Genomic DNA, 18,780 nt, shown 5'->3' on the forward strand with positions numbered 1-18,780 from the left:
TCAGTGAGGTGGTGAGGCCAACCCTGGGGACAGCGTGTCTGTGGGTCTCTGCAATGTGTGTTCTCAGAAGAACCAACAAGACCCCTTCTTCCACCTGACCCAGCCCCGCTCTGCTAAGCCACCTGCTGAGGGACCTCACTCTGGCTCCTTCTCCCACGGGGAGCCCTCCCGGAGTGCGGATGGCACATCGCCCCTTCAGCTCTCACCAGCCTGTGTGGGAGAAACGGCTGCGCGCAGCACAGCTTGGCTTCTCTGTGGGATCATCGTGGAAGGTGCTTCCCCACCAGACTGCTCAGTGTCCCTAGGAGAAAACTGAATGCAGTTCACCACTTCAGAAGATCAGGCTGGGAAAAGTTTCTCTCCCCTCAGCCTCCATTGCTTCCCGTTTCTTTCTTTCTTTCTTTCTTTCTTTCTTTTTTTTTTTTTAAAGATTTTATTTATTTATTTGACAGACCGAGATCATAAGGAGGCAGAGAGGCAGGTAGGCAGAAAGAGAGAGGAGGAAGCAGGCTCCTTACTGAGCAGAAAGCCTGATGCGGGGCTCGATCCCAGAACCCTGGGATCATGACCTGAGCCGAAGGCAGAGGCTTTAACCCACTGAGCCACCCAGGCGCCCCTACTTCCTGTTTCTAATCCAAGGAGACCCTTGTCTTCCTCTTTGCCTAGTGGCTAGGAAGGCTCATGAGAAGTAATGTTCTCAGAGCAGCTCCTCTGCGCCGAGATTCCTGGCACTTTCATCTCCTCTGCACACGCACGTACGCACATGCCCGTGCTCACACTCACACACTGAGTACTATTTTCTCTCCATCCCTTCCTGGAAGCAGACGGGAAAACACGCCTGCGGGGATGAATGGATTCCTTCAACAACCCTTGTCCTGAGGGGTTCCCAAGTGCCAGGTGTGGTGGGGAGGAGGCAACTGCTGCTTTCAGTCCAATAATGAAGGAAGAGAGAAAGGCGAGGCGCCCCACAGGTGGTATCAAATGTCAGGAGCAATGAGCACTGCAGACATTCATGACCCAGAGCAACTGGGAAAGGCTTCATGGCAGGCTTGATGGGCACGGGGTGGGAATCAAGGGCTTGGAAGTCTGAGCGCTTCTCTAGCATAAGGCAGGTGTGCCGCTCAGCTCCTGGGCACTGAGGGGGTTCCTGTCTTCCTCTCTCGTTTGGATCAGGGACTGAACCTGGATGCCGCCCAGCTTCAGAGCCTTCTCAACCAGGAGCTCCTGACAGGTAAGGTCAGACCCCACAAGCCCACTGTCCCCACCCTCCTCCCACTGCTGAACCAGTCCAGTGTCACCCCCGGCCCCAACATTTCCATCCTTCCTGTTCCCCAGGAACTCCGGGACATACGTTCTCTCTAGATGAGTGCCGGAGCATCGTGGCTCTGATGGACGTATCCTTTGTTGTGCCCCCTCCCCTGTCCTGGCAGCTCTAAGGGTCCGTCTGCTCTTTGGGCTGCCCTGGAGGGTCTCATTAGGACGTTAGGAATGCTTTTCGCTTTGCAGTGTTTTCTCTTCTTCAGTTCTAAGGGCTTGGCTGGCAGAAGAGCCTGGGTTCCTGCCGATTCTATGCTAACTCACTGCCTCTCCCAAACAACCACAGCAACAATGTCAATGGTTAGCACTTACCAAGCGTCGTGGCATGCCAAGACTAGATCCATCGCATGGGGAGAGAGAGAGGAGTTTGGAGAGCCTACGCAGCCTGTTTAGTAATCCCACGGCCTGCCCGAAGTTGTGCCTGGTTTTGAAGAGTTTACAGCCTCCCAATCTGTGTTCTAACCTCATTCCACAGGGCCTCCCAGCAGCACTAGTGGGGGCCGATTTCCTCCCACCCCTCCCCTTACCCTGGGTGGGTCTTCCTAAAATCCCTTGTTCAATGAGCCCCAATTCAGTAAAGAGAACAACCCCCAGAACTTGGAGAAAACGCCTTGGTCTACACAGTACCCCGTTAGCGCTGCCGTGCCACAGCTACAGTCACAGCTGTCCATGGGCACCAGCAGCTGGGCTGGAGATTAAACCCAGGGCTCCTGACTCCAGTCCCGATGGCCGCCTCCCAGGAGCTATTTGTCCCCTGGCCGCCCCCGAGAGCCTGGCTCCCAGCTGCACCCGGGGACCTTCCTTGGCCTCCCTGGAGTGAGACGGATCCCGGCTCCTTCACTCTTAACAAGACCCGATCGGGAATGGGGGGCTGCCGTTGTTGAACAAGAGCCCTTTTTGCTGAAATCCTAAATCAAGCCCTATGTCTGCTGGCCCTGGTTTGGAGTCACCTGGAGACACTGCCTGTCCCCCACAAATGAAGAGAAGGGCCCTGCAGCCCTGCACAGCCCAGGGCAGCTCACCCTGGGGGACATGGTGTCTGCCAGAGCCCTGCAAAGCAGACAGGTCTGCTCTGCTCACCCTCTGCCCACCCACTGCTCCCCTCCAGCAACTTAGAGAGAGATGCTTTTCCTGGCATTAGCTCTGTATAAACCCATCCCCCTGCTACAGGGCGACCAGGGCTGGCTCTAACGGGTTCCCGCCACTCATCTGCACCCTCGTGCTGTTTCAGGGGTTGCAGGGACCCCCGTATGTTCCTCCGCATTCCCCCCTGCCTGGGGCCCCCTCCAGCCAGTGCAGGCTGTGTTCCAGGGTCTCCCTTCCCTTGGTGCATGTGATGCTGGCCTCCTTTTCTCAGGGCTTCTTTCTTCTTCCAATTTGTCCTCTGCAAAATGAAGCTAAGCCGGGCCCTTGCAGACACAGTGGGGGCCCGCTGGGGTGGGGCCACACCCAGGTGACAGCGGGCTGATGGCTGACCTGACGGTGATACTAGCTGATGGCAGGATGTCTCCTGGCGCCGTGGGCGGGTCCCTGCTCACCGCTGTGCACTTGCCAGATGCACGTCCACTCTTAACTCCCCGCTAGCTGAAAGTGAACGGGCGGCTTGAGCAAGAGGAGTTTGCAAGGCTGTGGGGCCGGCTCATCCACTGCCAGGTACCGGCATGTTCTCTTTGTGTCCTGTTTGGCAAATATCTATGGGGTGCCCGACCTGCAGAGGGTTTGGGGGTGCGAAAGAAGAGCTACCCAGCCCTGCCCTCAGGAGGCCTCGCATTTTGTTCGGGGAGACTGCACGCCTCACTAGAAGACACGAGGCGATGCCTGAGCAAGTGGCAGGATGAAGGGTGCTCTAGGAGGTGGAAGGAGAGAGGGTCACCATGGGTGGCAGCTAAGACCGCCCACCAGAATTCCCTCCCCCAGTCCTCTGCTCCCAGCTCCCTGTCCCCGAGACATTCTCCCAGTGCACCTGTTCGTCTCATTACCTTCCTGTCCACCAGCCAGACACAACAAGATCACACATGTGGCCTGTGGCCTCAGTGTGGCTTCCCTATTGTTCTCAGGACAAGGTCTAAGCTCATCAGAGCTGTCCCTGGAGTTGGGACCCTGCCTTGGGGTCCAGGAGGCGCCCTTGGACTCCTCCCACTCACTCCTTCCGCCCCAACCGGGAGGCTCAGAGTCCGGCCAGGACCGACCCCCTTGACTGTCCAGCCTCAGGAATCTCTTCATGGGGAGGCTCACCTGCACCCAGGCCCGGTTACATCCCCCTGAACCCACAATAATAAGGTGTTCTTGTGGGGCATTTCAGGAATTATCCCCTAGTCCCTGACTTGGGGGACACACAAGGCACTATAATGGCTGATATGTCCCCCCCCCATTAGACTGCAGAGCAGGGACACCCTCGTGTTCCTCTGCTTCCCCCAGTGCCTTTCTTAGTGCCTCGTACACAGCAGGCACTCAAAAATGTCCAACGAATGACCAAACTAATGAATTACTAATGAGTGAGTGATTCCCAATTGAGGTCTTTCCATATACTCACCAAAAGCCAAATCAGGCCAGAAAACAATCTTGGGCTGCTATTTCACAGTAATCGCTGCCTCCACGGGCCTGGGTCGCACTCCTGCTGGGGGTATTTTGCCTTGAAACAGCTCCTGTGGGGCGGCTGAGCAGAGACCCAGACAGGGAGCCCGAGTGCAGTTGTGGGGCAGCTGCACGCTTCCTCCCCACAAATCACCTGCCCAAGCTTCTGTTTCTCGCCCCTGAAGGGCAGGGCTGATCAGGGCTTGGGTGAGAAGCAGGGAGAGGTCCGAAAGTCCAGGGTGCACGAAGTCACTTGCCCACGGTTGCACAGCTGATAGTCAATGCTTATTTAAACCCACCGTTTTGGTTGCAAATTCTGTGCTTTTAACCACCACCGTATACAAAGTCTTGAGAGATTTCTACACCTCCCAGACACAGCAAGCGGCCACGTGTCAGGAGCCCAGTCTGGGGGATGGGGAAGGACAGAAAGGGGGTTGGGAGAGAGGCCCACAGCCCCACAGCTCCAGAGAGGGCAGCCAGTGTGGTTGGCCTTACCAGGCAGCGCCCACTGCTACCTCCCCTGGTCCTTAGATGAGCTGCTTTGAGCTGGGTCCCCTCAAAGTTTATTGAAACAGTCTCCAGGGATGGGAAAGGGATTTCCAGGATCTCTCCCCAGGACATCCTCTTTAAGGTGGGTGAGAGCTCTCATTTGGACTTCTTACTTCCTTTCTTGAATCAGAGAGTTTTCCAGAACATCCAGAATCACTCCGGAGTTTTCCTGAGTTCGGATTTGTGGAAGGCTGTAAGGGATGCAGGTAAATCGGGGCCCCTCAGAGCTGTCATGATTGGGGCCGTGGTGATGGCGGGGTGTGTGTGAGAGAGAGAGCACACCCCTTGCATGCCATATGCAAGACTGCTGCAGGGGGGCTGAGGGTCAGGAGAGAACAGAGTTCCTGTGGCCTCCCCTGGCTTACACCAGCCTCTGCGGGCCTCCGGGCTCACGACTCAACCTTTATCCTCCCCAACCTGAATTCTCATGTGCCGGTCAATTTTCCCAATTGCATTTTGTCTCCAAACAGCTCTAACTGTGCTAAAATGACCCCACATAATTGATGACCCCACATAATTGACCCCTTCCAGAGCTCGAGCTGGCCTTTGAGACTCTTCCATCTCAACCTCTGGACTGTCGGGGTTAAAGCCCTATGAGCAGGTGGATGTACTGTCCTCCCAGAGGTTGGAGTTAAGTGAAATCTGTCTGCTTCAAGAAGGCCAGAGCTTTCAGTCCGAGCTTTCAATCCTCGGATGATGACAAGGATACACCATAGGCTGCCTAAGAGCTTCGGGGTTCAGGGAGAACTTGCACTCCTCTCTTCTCACTTGATCGTCTCCACTGCCCTGTGATCAGGAGTCGTGATCTGCCCTGTCCCAGTGGGGGAAATGGATCACAAAAAGGTTAAGTCAGAAAATTGCCGCCTTCCTTGAGAAAATGTAAGCTCAGTTTCCCCCAGGTAAATGCTGGAAGGAGAGACTCCACAGATCTCCCTCCCGCGGGGCCCCAGCCTGGAGAGCAGGGAGAAGCACCTGTCCTTAGCACCTGTCCTTAGCACCTGTCCTCCCCTTAATTCTTCTTGCCCGAGAGCAGTGGTTCTCAAACTTGAGTGGGCACTGGAATTCCCTGGAAGTTTGTTCAAGCACAGCTTGTGAAAACACCTCATCCTTCATCCAAAACTTCTGATCCAGGAGGGCTTGGGTAGGGCTCAAGAATCTGTAGTTCTAAGAGGTTTCTACGTGAGGCCGAAGCTCTTCGTCTGGGGACCGCACTTAGAGAACGCCTGGATAGCTACAGAAAAAAATGAAATTTTATAAGAGACCACACTGGTGACACCAGAATAAGAAAAGGCAGACAGATAGAAATGGCTGGGATCCAACTAAAACGTCTTCAGGGACCAAGCAGATAACTGAATGGGGCAGTGGAGGTACCATAAGAAAAGAGGGTGATTTCTGCATATGACGAGCCGGGGAGCGAAAGGTCTAATGGCATTTGAATTCCTATTTTATTAATGCTGGAGAACGGGCCGCCAGGCTCACCCCATTGATGGATGGTTTGGCTTGCAAGGTTCTCCTGCCCCCCAAAAGCTTATAGGCACAGCCGTTTGCCAGTTTGCTGCTGTCTGCTATGGGGTTGGTGCCTCCCGGAGCTCATAATTAGACATACAAGACAACCAGGCCCAAAAAGAGCAAGGTGCCTGTGTCTCGCCCACCTGTGGCCACCTTCTGACTGTGGTCTCCTCCCGAAGGACCAGCCTCTTTCCTGCTCCACCAACTTAGGACGGAATCTCCCACTTCTAGGGACCACACTTGCTCACACTAGGAGTGTTCATACCTGAGACCCACAGGCAGTCATGGGGTCAGGGAACAAGGTGGTTTCACAAGGTCACCGATCGAGAGAGAGGCCTGATGGAGGCAGGGCTGGGAGCAAACTCCTGCTTTGAGTCTCTGGAGTTGGTCTCTGGTCAAACTCCAGAACAATGTCACCGGGGCCCAACAGTCAAGAAGGGGGCAACTGGAGAATTAGCAAAAACACGAACTGAAGTGAACTGGCCTCTGAGCCAGACAGAATAGGAAACAGTGGTGGAAGGTCACCACCCCGGGTGGCTTCTTAGACTTTGCATGTGAGAGGACGGGACCTGCTCCAGCCTCCTCCCGCTCACTAACCCACCCCACGGTCCAGGCTTCCTTGCAGGGATCTCCATCAGCAGCGAGCTGCTGGACCTCATGACCCTCCGGTACGGTGACAACAGCGGCAGGGTCAGCTTCCCTAGCCTGGTCTGCCTCCTGTTGCGGCTGGAAGCCATGGCAAGTAAGTGTCACCTGGGCGACATCCTGGAGACCATTATAGTGACCAAGAAACATTGTAGAGGATCAGGAATGCACTCCTGCCCCAGGCCTAGGCCAGGCCTCTGTAACAGAGTGGGCTGGAGTCTTGCATGAGGAGCCCTTGCTCCATGACGCAGAGCCATCATTAGCCTGCGTAATGGTAGACCCCCGTCTGCGTCCCCTGCTTCCCTTCTGTACTCTTTCTGTCCAGGATAGTCCCCTATCCCAGGCTCTCATTTCCTCACCACCCTAATTAGTGCCTATTTCAGGAACAAGGTTCATTTAACTCACTGTGTCCCCTCTCCATGTTGTTTATAGCTTAAACCTACACTATAGTCTTGCAATGAATGCGGTCTCTGCTGAAGGAATTAACGCACAAGTGATAGATAGGGGCGGCGGGGGGGGGGGGGGGGCTTCCCCAAAGCTCCAGAAATTGTACTATGTAGGTCACATATTTGGACACTTCTTAGAGCCACCCTGCCCTTTATTTTTTAAGAAAATCCTATGTGAAACCCCAAGCCATAATATAGCTCAAGAGTTGTGTTTGGGGTAGAAGTGGCATCTGGCCTCATCCTGATCTTTATCCCATCACTGGCATGGTGCACCACTGTAAATCTCACAGCTCTGGGCCAGGCAGTTAAGGAAGACTGAGAGACCAGAGCCCTGGGAGCATAAGAGAGAAGGGTGAGGCATAAACCTCCAGAGAATTCTCTGTTGGACAAGGGAGGTTCTCCAAAGGGTGCCTGTAGAATACTTTATAAGACAGGCCCACACATCCCCTCAGCCATGTGTGGACGGGTGAAGAGTGCAAGGGCACGAGAAGAGGGAGAGGCGTGTGTGGGCCGGAGCGGTCACAGAGAGCTGTCCCTCAGGGGTGGAGTTGGCTGGGAAGAGACAAGGAGGGAGAGAGAGAAAGTGCTTTACATAGAGTCGCCATATTTGCTTTTATCTCCCTTGACCTATCCTGATTCCTCTCCTCCTCTTTAGAGACTTTCCAGAACCTCTCCAAGGATGGGAAAGGACTGTACCTGACAGAAATGGAGGTGAGGTGCCTTCCCTTCCCAGACTCGGGGCACAGTCCCAGGCCACCTCTCCTCTCCTGATTCTAGGGGGCATTTTTCTCCCTGAGGATATTGGCTGGTCTGTCAAAGGCCAGCCAAGCTGCCGGCCTGGCTGCCTCCAATTACTGCCTTTATATATTACGGACTGCCAAGGCTGCTTTAGGATCTTGGCAGACAGATTTTATTTTTTTCCAATAGCTTAATAAAGCAGAGGATTATGTGGGCGTCATAAATCCAAGAGGGAACTGAGAAACACCTGCTGAGCTCACTGTGCATTAAACTTACTCCCCGTGAGCTTTAAAGAGAGCCTCCTGGCCTAGCCAGCTGGTCAACCTCAGCTATCCCTCTCACTGCCTAGCTCCTCAGGGAGTAGCAAAAGATAGGTTGTGATGAGGGCTTCAGACCCCCTGCTGGGTTGGAATTAGCTGGAAAGTTTTGATGAGACTAGACTGAGGTCTTTCAAGGAAGGGGGTACCATTTGCCCTGCTCTGTATTAAGCAAACAAGTTTTAAGCTATGTCATAATGATGATGTTTATTTCTCAGTGGATGAACCTGGTCATGTATAACTGAAGCGAGGAGTAGAGAAGACCCCAGAGTCCAGGTAAGACATGGCAGCTCTAGAATCGTTTCCTTCTAGCACAACTGCTTGTCTCCTCTAAGAACTGCACACAAGACTCTTGCCTTGGGAGGGGCCTGCCTAGAGATTACAGAGCCCTTATCTGTGCAAGCCAAGGCTCAACTGCTCAGGGCCCCTGAATTTCAAGGCCAATGGTGCAGGCTTCATCCAAACCATGGGTGGAATGACCAGGGGACACTGATGAAAGAGTGTGGCCCGAAAGTCATGAGTGAGGGATTTAGAACTCTTATTTATTAATTCATTTATTTTTTTAATTAAACTATGATTGACATTTAATAATATATTCATTTTAGGTGTACAATATAATGATGGGATATATGTATATATTATGGAGTGATTACCACAAAAGGCTTAGGAAACATCCATCACACACAGTGACACATTTTTTCCCTTTGTGATGAGAACTTTTGTAATTTACTCTCTCAGTAACTTTCAAATATATATACAATACAGTATTGTTAACTATAGCCATAGTGCAGTCTATTCTATCCCTAGGACTTAATTATCGTATAACTGGAAGTTTGTACCTTTGGACCATGTTCCGCCATTTGGCCTACCACCCCACCCTCCACTCCCAGCAACCATCAATCTGTTCTCTGTATCTCTGAGTTTTGTTTTGTTTTTAGATTCCACATATAAGTAAGATCATACAGTATTTTTCTTTCTCTGATTTACATCACTTTACATAATGCCCTCAGGGGCCCTCCATGTTGTCACAAATGGCAAGGATGTCCTTTTCTATGGCTTAGTAATATTCCTTCGTATATAAAATACGTTCTCATTATCCATCCGTTTACTGATGGACACTTAGGTTCTTTCCTTGCCTTGGCTGTTGTAAGTAATGAACATGGGATGCACGTATCTTTTTGAGTCAGTGCTTTTGTTTCTTTCAATAAATACCCAGAAGTAGTTTCTGGATCATATGATAGTTCTACTGTTAATATTTTGAGGAAACTCCATATTACTTTCCAGAGTGGCTGCACCAATTTACATTCCCACCAACAGTGCACAAAGGGTCCCTTTTCTTCACCTCCTCACCAACACATGCTATCTCTTGTCTTTTCTAAAATGGCCATTCTAACAGGTGTGAGGTGGTATCTCATTGTGGCTTGGATTTGTACTTCCCTGATGACTAATGATGTTCTGCACCTTTTCATATACCTGTGAGCCATTTGTGCGCATTCTTTGGAAAAAATGCCTATCAGTCTTAGTTGATTATTTTTCTTTTGTCACTTTTGCTTTTGGTGTCAAATCCAAAAATCATTGCCACTTTCCATGTCAAGCCACGATCCATGCCAAGGAGCTTACCCCTAAAGTTTTCTTCTAAGAGTTTTATGGTTTCAGGTCTTACATTCAAGTCTTGAATCCTTTTGTAGTTGATTTTTGTATATGGTGTAAAAGAGTAGGCCAGTTTCATTCTAGAATTTTTTATTTGAAATTCCAAAGAGGAAAGGCAATCACTCATCACAGGAAAGGCTAATGTGTGGAACAACAGAAATGACCAGAGCCTGGGGAGAGGAGAGCTGGGTCCAGCCTCGGCTCTACCATTGCCTCACTCTGCAGCTGTGCACACATCTGTAGCCGTCAGCATCTGTAAATCTAGCGTGAGTGTGCTGAAAAGTTAATGCCCATGTCGCATTTCTTCTACATGTTTATTTTCAGGGAATAGACCCCAGAGATACATAGCCCAGACCCCATGCTACTGTAGCAGAAGCCCCAACAGTCTGCTGGAATCTTCCAGGACTGGGGTGCTCAATATTTTGTGCTCCTCATGGTTGGACATTTCTGGGTGTTAGGTATTATTTTATCAAGAGGCAACAATCTACTTCCCTCAAACTTTCCACCCATGCATCAAGCTCTACTCTGGACCACTGCAGAAAAAAGATTGGACAAGCCAGACCTTCACACCCTTGCAGATAGCTCTGCTGCCTCACTGAGGCCTCTCTTTTTACTTATTCCTGATGATTCTCATCTGAAACCTACTGGTGACCATGTCTATATGCCAATGTCCCTTTGAAATACATAGTTCTCCTAGGCAGCCATCCTGTGATCAACATATTTGGGGACCCTATAATTTTTATAAACAGCATTTCTTTAATCTCCCAACCCTGTACCTTGAAATCAAGAGATAATCTCTCCATAAAGAAATATTTTAGCATAAATATTTCCTTGATGCTTCTTAATGAACACAAGTTAACATACCTGGCAGAGATCAAAGTTATTTAGACTTACCTGTATTTTCATGAATTCCCCTTTCATTCCTTTCTAAAAATAAGGCATGTGAATATTTCCCATTTTCGGTCTGCCTAATTCCTATTCTAATCTGCACGATTTCTAATGTCAGGAATGATTCTTCAATTGTATCTTCGAGCTAATTCAACATGCAGGACCTAAAGTTTGAACTTTTGAAATAACTGGACTTTTTCTCATTATCCTTCCACCTACACGGGGTCCCAAGTCCCTCTTAACCAATCTTTCTGTACTTCCTGTTCTGAACATTATGTAAGAAGAAAGTATAATATAAGATGTATGGTTATGTGTGCTTCAGTCTCTTTCACTAATGTCTATCATCATCCTTAAGAGTGTTCCCTTGTCTTCCTCATTAATCATTCATGGTCCTCTGACATCATACTCTTAAAGTAGATCTAGTCACTCTTGGCAGATGGGTTGCTGTGCAGAACTGGAGGCAGAAGGGTGAAGAAGTTCTGCCTCCAAATCTACAAACTCTCTTTCATCTATAACCATCTCCCACCTTCCTCCTGTTATGCTAGAGGGCATATGTCTCTGAGGATGTTCTGGATCTCATTACCTCCCCCCTTCACAAGGACCCAATAGAATGAATTCTCTCCTCTGTGTTCAATATTAAATCTCTCTCTCTCTCTCTCTCTCTCATTCCTGGTGTCATCCAATTCCCACTGAAACATGCTTATCTCTTAAATTTCTTCCATCTCCTATTCCCTTCCAGCCACAATGCCATCTTCTCCCTTTACAGCCAAACTTCATAAAAGAGCTCATTGTCTCCACATCCTCACCTCCCACGTTCCCTTCAAACTACTTCAATTTAGATTTTTCAGACACCGTCTCTCTCCCTGACTTTGCACTGGCTCCCTATCTGATTTTCCTATATCCACCCACTTCACTCGAGTCAATTTCCTGCAGTCTAAGCACACTTTTTAAAATTCACATCCAGGGGCGCCTGGGTGACTCAGTGGGTTAAAGCCTCTGCCTTTGGCTCAGGTCATGATCCCAGAGTCCTGGGATCGAGCCCCGCATCGGGCTCTCTGCTCAGCGGGGAGCCTGCTTCCTCCTCTCTCTCTGCCTGCCTCTCTGCCTACTTGTGATCTCTATCTGTCAAATAAATAAATAAAATAAAATAAAATAAAATAAAATAAAATAAAATAAAATTCACATCCAATCATTGCCCTCCCCAGGTTAAAACCCTTCAATGTCTTCCTGTTGCTATTTGGGAAAAGTCTAAAGTCATGAATATGGCATGTACCATCTGCCTACTGCCTACTTACCTAACCATACCTCATATCTCTCCTCCTTCCTGTGCTCCATTCCCACCACACCAGCATTTCCTTTATTCCCTCCAATGTTTCATTCTTTCCCCAACCTTGGGTCCTTGCCCCTACTGTCTGCTCAGTCCTGGGGTTAGTTACATAAGTCCTGATCCTTTGTGTCTTAACCTCATTGGGTTCTCATATTACTTACTCACTGTCACACTGGCTGGATCATAACATTCAGAATTCTTTATTGTTATTGTTGCCCACTCCTTACATTTTCTTAAGGTCTTATGAAATGTAATTCACCCATCATAATGAGTTACCCATTTGAGATACAGAGTTCAGTGGTTTTCAGTATAGTCACACAGCTGTGCAACCATCACCACAATATAATTTTAGAACATTTTTTGTCACCACACAAAGAAACCCATGCCCAATAGTAGTCACTTCCTATGTTAGCCCCATCCCTCTAGTCCTGGGAAGCCACTAATCGACTTTCTGAATCCATAAATCAGCCGATTCCGGACAGGTTATGTAATTGGACTCATGCAATATTCAGTCTTTTGTAACCAGTTTCTTTCATCTGTGGTAGTATGCATCAAGACTTCATTTCTTTTTAGTGCCAAATGACATTTCATTTTGTAAATGTACCATCTTTTATTCATCTGTTCACCCATTGATGGACACTCATTTAGGTTGTTTCTGCTTCCCACCTTTTGGGGATAATTCTGCAATGAATGTTTGTATACAGGCTTTTGCATGGATGTGTGTTTTCATTTCACTTGTGTGTGTACCTAAGAGTGGAATTGTTGGGTCGTTTGGTAACTCTATGTTAACATTCTCAGGGACTGTTTTCCAGAGCCACTGCACCATTTTGCATTTCCACCAGCAGTGAATGAGAGTTCCGACTTGTCCACAACCTTGTCAACACTTACTATTGTCTGACATTTTTATTAGAGCCATCCTAGAGAGTGTGAAGTGATACCTCATTGTGGTTTGGTTTGCAGTTCCCTGCTCATGATGGTGAACATCTTTTCAGTCCTTACTGGCCATTTGTTTATCTTCTTTGGAGAAATGTCTATTCTGGTTCTTTGTTCATTTTTAAATTGGTTTATTTAACTTTTTATATATATATTTTTTAACTTTTTATATTTTTAAATTGGTTCATTTAACTTTTTTGTTACCTACTTATAAGAGTTCTTTATATATTTGTAAATATATATATATATATATAATATTCACTGTATTTATAAGTTCCTTTTCACCTATGTGATTTGCAAACATTTTCTTCCATTCTACAGGTTGTTTGTTAAGTTTCTTGCTTATATCATTTATAGAACACAAATTTTTAATTTTGTTGAAGCCCAACTTACCTATTTTTTCTTGTGTCACTTATACTTTTAGTGTTATATACAAGAAATCATTGCCTCATCCAAGATCATGAATAATCCTCTTGTGGTTTTCTCCTAAGAGTTTTATACTTTAGCTTTTCCACTTAGGTCTTCGATCCTTTCTGAGGGAATTTTTGTATGTGGTGTGACATAGGAGTCCAGCTTCATTCTTTTGAAAGTATATATCCAGTTATCCCAGCACCACTTGTTGAAAAAGCTAATCTTTGCCCCATTTTATTGTCTTACCACCCTTTTCAAAAGTTCGTTTAGCATGATGTAAGGATTTATTTCTGAATTTTCCATTCTGTTCCAGTGATCTATATGTCTGTCCTTGTTTCAGTACCACATTGTGCTGATTAATAAAGTTTTGTAGTAAGTCTTGAAATCAGAAAGTATGAGTCTTCCAGCGTGGCCTTCTTTTTCAAGACTGCTTTGGGGTGGCTCAGTGGGTTAAGCCTCTGACTTTAGCTCAGGTCATGATCTCAGGGTCCTGGGATCGAGCCCTGCATCAGGCTCTCTGCTCAGCAGGGAGCCTGCTTCCCCCTCTCTCTCTGCCTGCCTCTCTACCTACTTGTGATCTCTCTCTCTCTCTCTCTCTCTCTCTCTCTGTCAAATAAATAAATAAATAAATCTTAAAAAAAAAAAATAAAATAAAAGACTGCTTTGGTAATTCTGGGTTCCCTGCATTTACACATGAATTTTAGGACAGGTTTACAAATTCTGCAGGGGAAAAAAAGGTTAGCTGGGATTTTGATAGAAATTACGTAAATCTGTAGATCCATTTGGGGAATATTGCCAACTTCACAATCTAAAGCTTTTTGATCCATGAACATGAGATTTCTCTCCATTGTTTTAGATCTTCTTTAATTTCTTTCAGCAATGTTTTACTGTTTTCAGTGTAGAAGTCCTGTACTTTCTTTGTTAAATTTATTCCTACGTATCGTATTTTTGATGTTACTATAAATAATTTTATTTTTAGATTTTTCATTGCTAATGTATAGAAAGAAAACTGATTTTCATACATGGATCTCACATTTTGCCACCATGCTGAACTCATTCATCAGTTCTAATGGTTTTGGGGGGTTCCTTAGGATTTTATAAGTACAAAGTCATGTCATCTGTGGAACTGCAAGTAGTTTTATTTCTTCCATTCCAATCTGGATGCCTTTTTTATTTTTCTTATCTCCTTTTCTTGGCTAGAACTTCTAGGACAATGCCGACTAAAGGTGAAGGAAGCAGATACCCCTGTCTGCTTGGTGTTCCTGATCTTGGGAGAAAACGGTCTTTTACCAATAAGTATGATGTCAGCTGTGGGATTTTCATAGGTATTATTTGTCAAGCTGAGGAAGTTCCCCTCTATTTGTAGTTTGCTGATTCAACACACTTTTAATTACCTGCTTGATGTCTATATTCCCTGCTGGACTGTAAGCTTAGGTATGTCTTTGGTTACTATCTCCTTAGCATGTAGCAAAAAGCCTGGTATAGAGGAACCACTCAATAACAGTTTTCCAAATGACTGAGAGAAATTGCCCTTCCCGGTTCGTGTCTTCCTTTGTTTGTTCTTGTCCTAATTTTTATAAATGTTGTCTTCAACCCGGTTCTTCCTGCTATTGACTATGTATGCAGTTTCTTGCCCATCAGGATTACTGGAAAGCAGATAATTAACATTATCTTGTTAAAATCTCTAGTACATCATGACCTGTTTTTTTTTTATAAAAGGCTTATTGTTTGACCTGTTGATCCTCTCACCCTTTTGAAATCTGCTTTCTTGAGTCCAGGGCACACTTCTTTTTCCCTTTTTTTTTTTTTTAAGATTTTATTTATTTATTTGAGAGAAGGAGAATAAGAAAGCGAGAGAAAGAGAGCAAGCAGGGGTGGGAGGTGGAGGGAGAGGGAGAAGCAGACTTGTGGCTGAGCAGGGGAGCCCAATGCAGGGCTTGATCCCAGGACCCTGGGATCATGACCTGCGCTGAAGGCAGATGGTTGACCAACTGAGCCACCCAGGCATCCCCCAGGGCACATTTCAATGCCACCCAACATTCCCTTATTTTGCTACTACAAAGTCAAAGCTACGTTCTTCCAGGATTTCCATCACTCCCACGTTAGCAAAGAGACTCTCACTATTGGCCAATATCCAACCCAGAGGAAAATTCCCTCTCCTTGTTCATCTGGCCCTCTGGGCAATGAAGCTGTCACTGGAACAAGTGAAGGCCTTGTCAGATGAGCTAAGTGAGCCTCTCCCCAGAGTTTGGGGTTGCTAAAGCCCCCTCATCAGTCGGCTTGGATCCACCAGGCAAGTTGGCATGTACTCCCATTGGGAGAACACTTCTGTTCCTCTCTCTCTCATCTTCAACCCATCTGTTCTGCTCTCACTTAGTGAAGTAGGATATAGAAGTATGCAACCAGAGAACTCCTCTTCCTCCCCTCCCATTGTACCTATTCATTTTGAAGGAAGCATGCACCCCCATTATCATATTGCTGGCCATGTTTATATTAAAATTGTTTAAATATCAAGTTCATACTTCAAAAAATGCTAATGCTCAATGAATTGGTATATTGTGCTTGGAGAATTAAGGCTATGTTGATCTTAATTGATTTCAAGTCTAGAAGGCTTTTTCCTTTTTTTTCTTTTTTAAAGATTTTATTTATTTATTTATTTGACAGACAGAGATCACAAGTAGGCAGAGAGGCAGGCAGAGAGAAAGGAGGAAGCAGGCTCCCCACTGAGCAGAGAGCCCAACGCAGGGCTCTATCCCAGGACCCTGGGATCATGACCTGAGCCAAAAGCAGAGGCTTAACCCACTGAGCCACCCAGGCGCCCCAAGTCTAGAGGTTTAATGTACTGTAAGTCACACTCTGCTGAGAGTTTTTCTAGCTAATGTCATCTACATTCACGTTGATCTACTGTCAGTATGGTAATAAAGTGCCTTACTCTAACAAAGTTATTATTTATAGCAATTTGCCCCTAATATGGATGTGAACTATCTTGAGGAATGGGCCACATTCTCCCACTCTGCATGAAGGTGACGTATGAGTAGCAGTGGTCCTGATCTTTCTGATCTACCGATAACAGTTTTCTCCTATCCAAGTAAATTATCTCTCCCATCCTGCAGACCAGAGACATCCTTTTTGAGAGTTAGGATCCTGGGTTTGCCTCTAGAGAGGTGAAACTCCTTACCTGCTTTGGCCAACATACACGTGGTGATTACTGTAGAACCCTGGGTGTCCAGCCTTCCAGATCTGGCTTTGGAAGAGAACGGTATCCAGCTAGAAAAAATGACTTGGATACTCCAAGGGCATAAACCAAGAAGGAGGAAGAGTTGATATCCTGGAAACAAGATCCAGCACTGGACCCTTCACTAGCTAGGGAAGTCCCGTAAAAAGAGAAAGGAAGACCAACGGGAGCAGGAAGAGAGGTCTTTGGGGGAAAATGGAACCAGTAGTTTATCTGATTGTTTCATCATGGGTAAAGTGTGCTCAGAAGGATTTTTAAAATTTTGCTGGAGAGTTTTGGAAGAATTATTAGGATAATGACATAGACTAAGCAGATTTTTTTGTAAGATTTTATTTATTTTTTTGACAGAGAGAGAGAGCACAAGTAGGCAGAGAGGCAGGTAGAGAGAGAGGAGGAAACAGACTCCCTTGCTGAGCAGAGAGCCCAATGCAGGGCCCAATCCCAGGACCTTGAGATCATGACCCGAGCCAAAGTCAGAGGCTTAACCCACTGAGCCACTGTGCCCCATAAGCAGATTTTTTAAATGAGATAATTATTAACTCCTGGAAGAACAAAGACTTATAGAAGAAAAAAGGAGAAGTGATCCTAGAGTATTTTTTCACTCAGCAGTGAAGAGTACATATGTAATTGTAATAAAATAAGAATTGAATATTGATTTAGCCAGAAGATATGACATACATATATTGGAGAAAGGAGGGGAGAAGTGTAGGTATGGAATGGGTTAGGAGCACACCAGCCCCACCTCCCAGTACAATGTCAGGCATTTGACATTGACAAGTCTGGGGAGAAACCTGCAGGCCTATCCTTGGAAATATGGAGGTACGCATCAAAGAAAAGAGTCCGGAGAGCGGAATTTAAGGTACAGATGGGACAGGTGACTGCTGTTTTTTCTTCCTGTCTTGTTATACTATTAGAGTTTTAAAATTATATATAGGAGGCTGGACTTTTATGAAAATAAATAAGCAAAACTAATAAATAGACTGAGACAGGCCTTTAAGACTCAAGAAAAGAGAAGGGGATAGAGAAGAAGAATCAAGTCTTTCTCACGTGGCCGGGAAAGTTAGGTGATTATAGTTGTAGAAAAAAATGTCCATACAAGAACATTGCTTTAGTCCGAGAGATGCGCACTTGAGAAAAGCCATTCTTTGATAGGAATCCACAGCCAGCAGATCAGCCCTCTGCTGGAACAGAGACTAGAGCTGTTGTCATTCCAGCTTCTCCTGGTCTCAGTCCTTCCAGCCTGCTCAGGGGGTCAGAAGAAGATCTCCCAAACTTACCCACCACTCTGCCACAGGCACTCAGGTGCTCAGGGGGCTGCCGTCTTGAACTAAGGGCGGAGTAAGTGCATAGATGCCTCCAAGGAATTTTGGAGAAGGCGGTAGAGATATTCCTGTCCACTGGGTGGCCTTGGGTATGTTGGAACGGGTCCACCTTCACCAGCACGAGGTCCCTGTGCTCCGTCTGTTATCTGCTGGTCCCAGACAGCATCTATGGGAATAGGTCCAGGCCTCTGTGGTCACTCCAAGAAGGGAAAAGCTTCTTTACTCTCCCCTGGCCTTCTGCATTTGAACATCTGTGCCTTTCTCTAGGACCAGCTCCCAGTGATCACTCAAGAATCTGACTCTCCTTGCAACAGGTGGTGAACTCCCATGTGTGTGATACATTGAAACCTGCCCTGCCTGAAACGTAGTCAAGGCTGTCTTTGAGGAACCTGGGCCCAGTCCTCAGCCGAGTCAGGCTGTAGTCAGCCTGAAATCTCAGAGCGGGTCCTCTGACCACTTCAGGACACCAGCCTGGGATGCCCTGGAAGATGAAGCAGGAGATGTTCGATGGTGGGAAAGAAGGGGAGAAGCTTCCTCATGACCCCCTCCCTCCAGTCCAATTCATTTCTAGGAAAAGCCAGAATGAGGCCGTCTGCCCACCCACAGGGTGCTGGGGGTGATCGGGGAGCCGTCTGCTGGATGTCGCCAAGTAATCCTACTTCTCCCTGTCTGTATCCTGACTGTTTCACAGCCAAATGGCAAAATAAAACCCAGTTCCCATAAAGGTCTTGGACTCTGTGACAAGTAGGATCATAATTCTGAATTTAAAAAAAAAAAAAAAAAAGTTTGGGGAAGGAGAAATCCAGCCAGCAAGGCAGGTATCTCCCTCCCTCTTTATCCATAAAGGTCTCTCCAGAAGAGCATGGCCCCCTCCAGCGTAGAAGAGTTCCCAGTGAGTGACCAAGCCAGACCCCACTCA

The 18,780-nt window shown here is 47.1% G+C and overlaps 1 protein-coding gene across 1 annotated transcript in view; it reads left to right on the plus strand.

Moving 5' to 3' along the window:
- Positions 1–8,340, plus strand: part of LOC111154175 (calpain 13) — a 49,196-nt gene extending 40,856 nt beyond the window's left edge. Inside the window, exons 15-21 of the mRNA XM_022513608.1 lie at positions 1,174–1,231; positions 1,336–1,394; positions 2,902–2,970; positions 4,571–4,646; positions 6,563–6,691; positions 7,696–7,751; positions 8,314–8,340. Of these exons, the coding sequence (XP_022369316.1) occupies positions 1,174–1,231; positions 1,336–1,394; positions 2,902–2,970; positions 4,571–4,646; positions 6,563–6,691; positions 7,696–7,751; positions 8,314–8,340 (474 nt within the window). The remainder of the gene's footprint in view (positions 1–1,173; positions 1,232–1,335; positions 1,395–2,901; positions 2,971–4,570; positions 4,647–6,562; positions 6,692–7,695; positions 7,752–8,313) is intronic.
- Positions 8,341–18,780: the final 10,440 nt, after the last annotated feature.

Source organism: Enhydra lutris, unplaced genomic scaffold (assembly GCF_002288905.1).
Source record: "Enhydra lutris kenyoni isolate GAN:26980312 unplaced genomic scaffold, ASM228890v2 scaffoldscaffold35, whole genome shotgun sequence".
Lineage (NCBI taxonomy): Eukaryota > Metazoa > Chordata > Mammalia > Carnivora > Mustelidae > Enhydra > Enhydra lutris.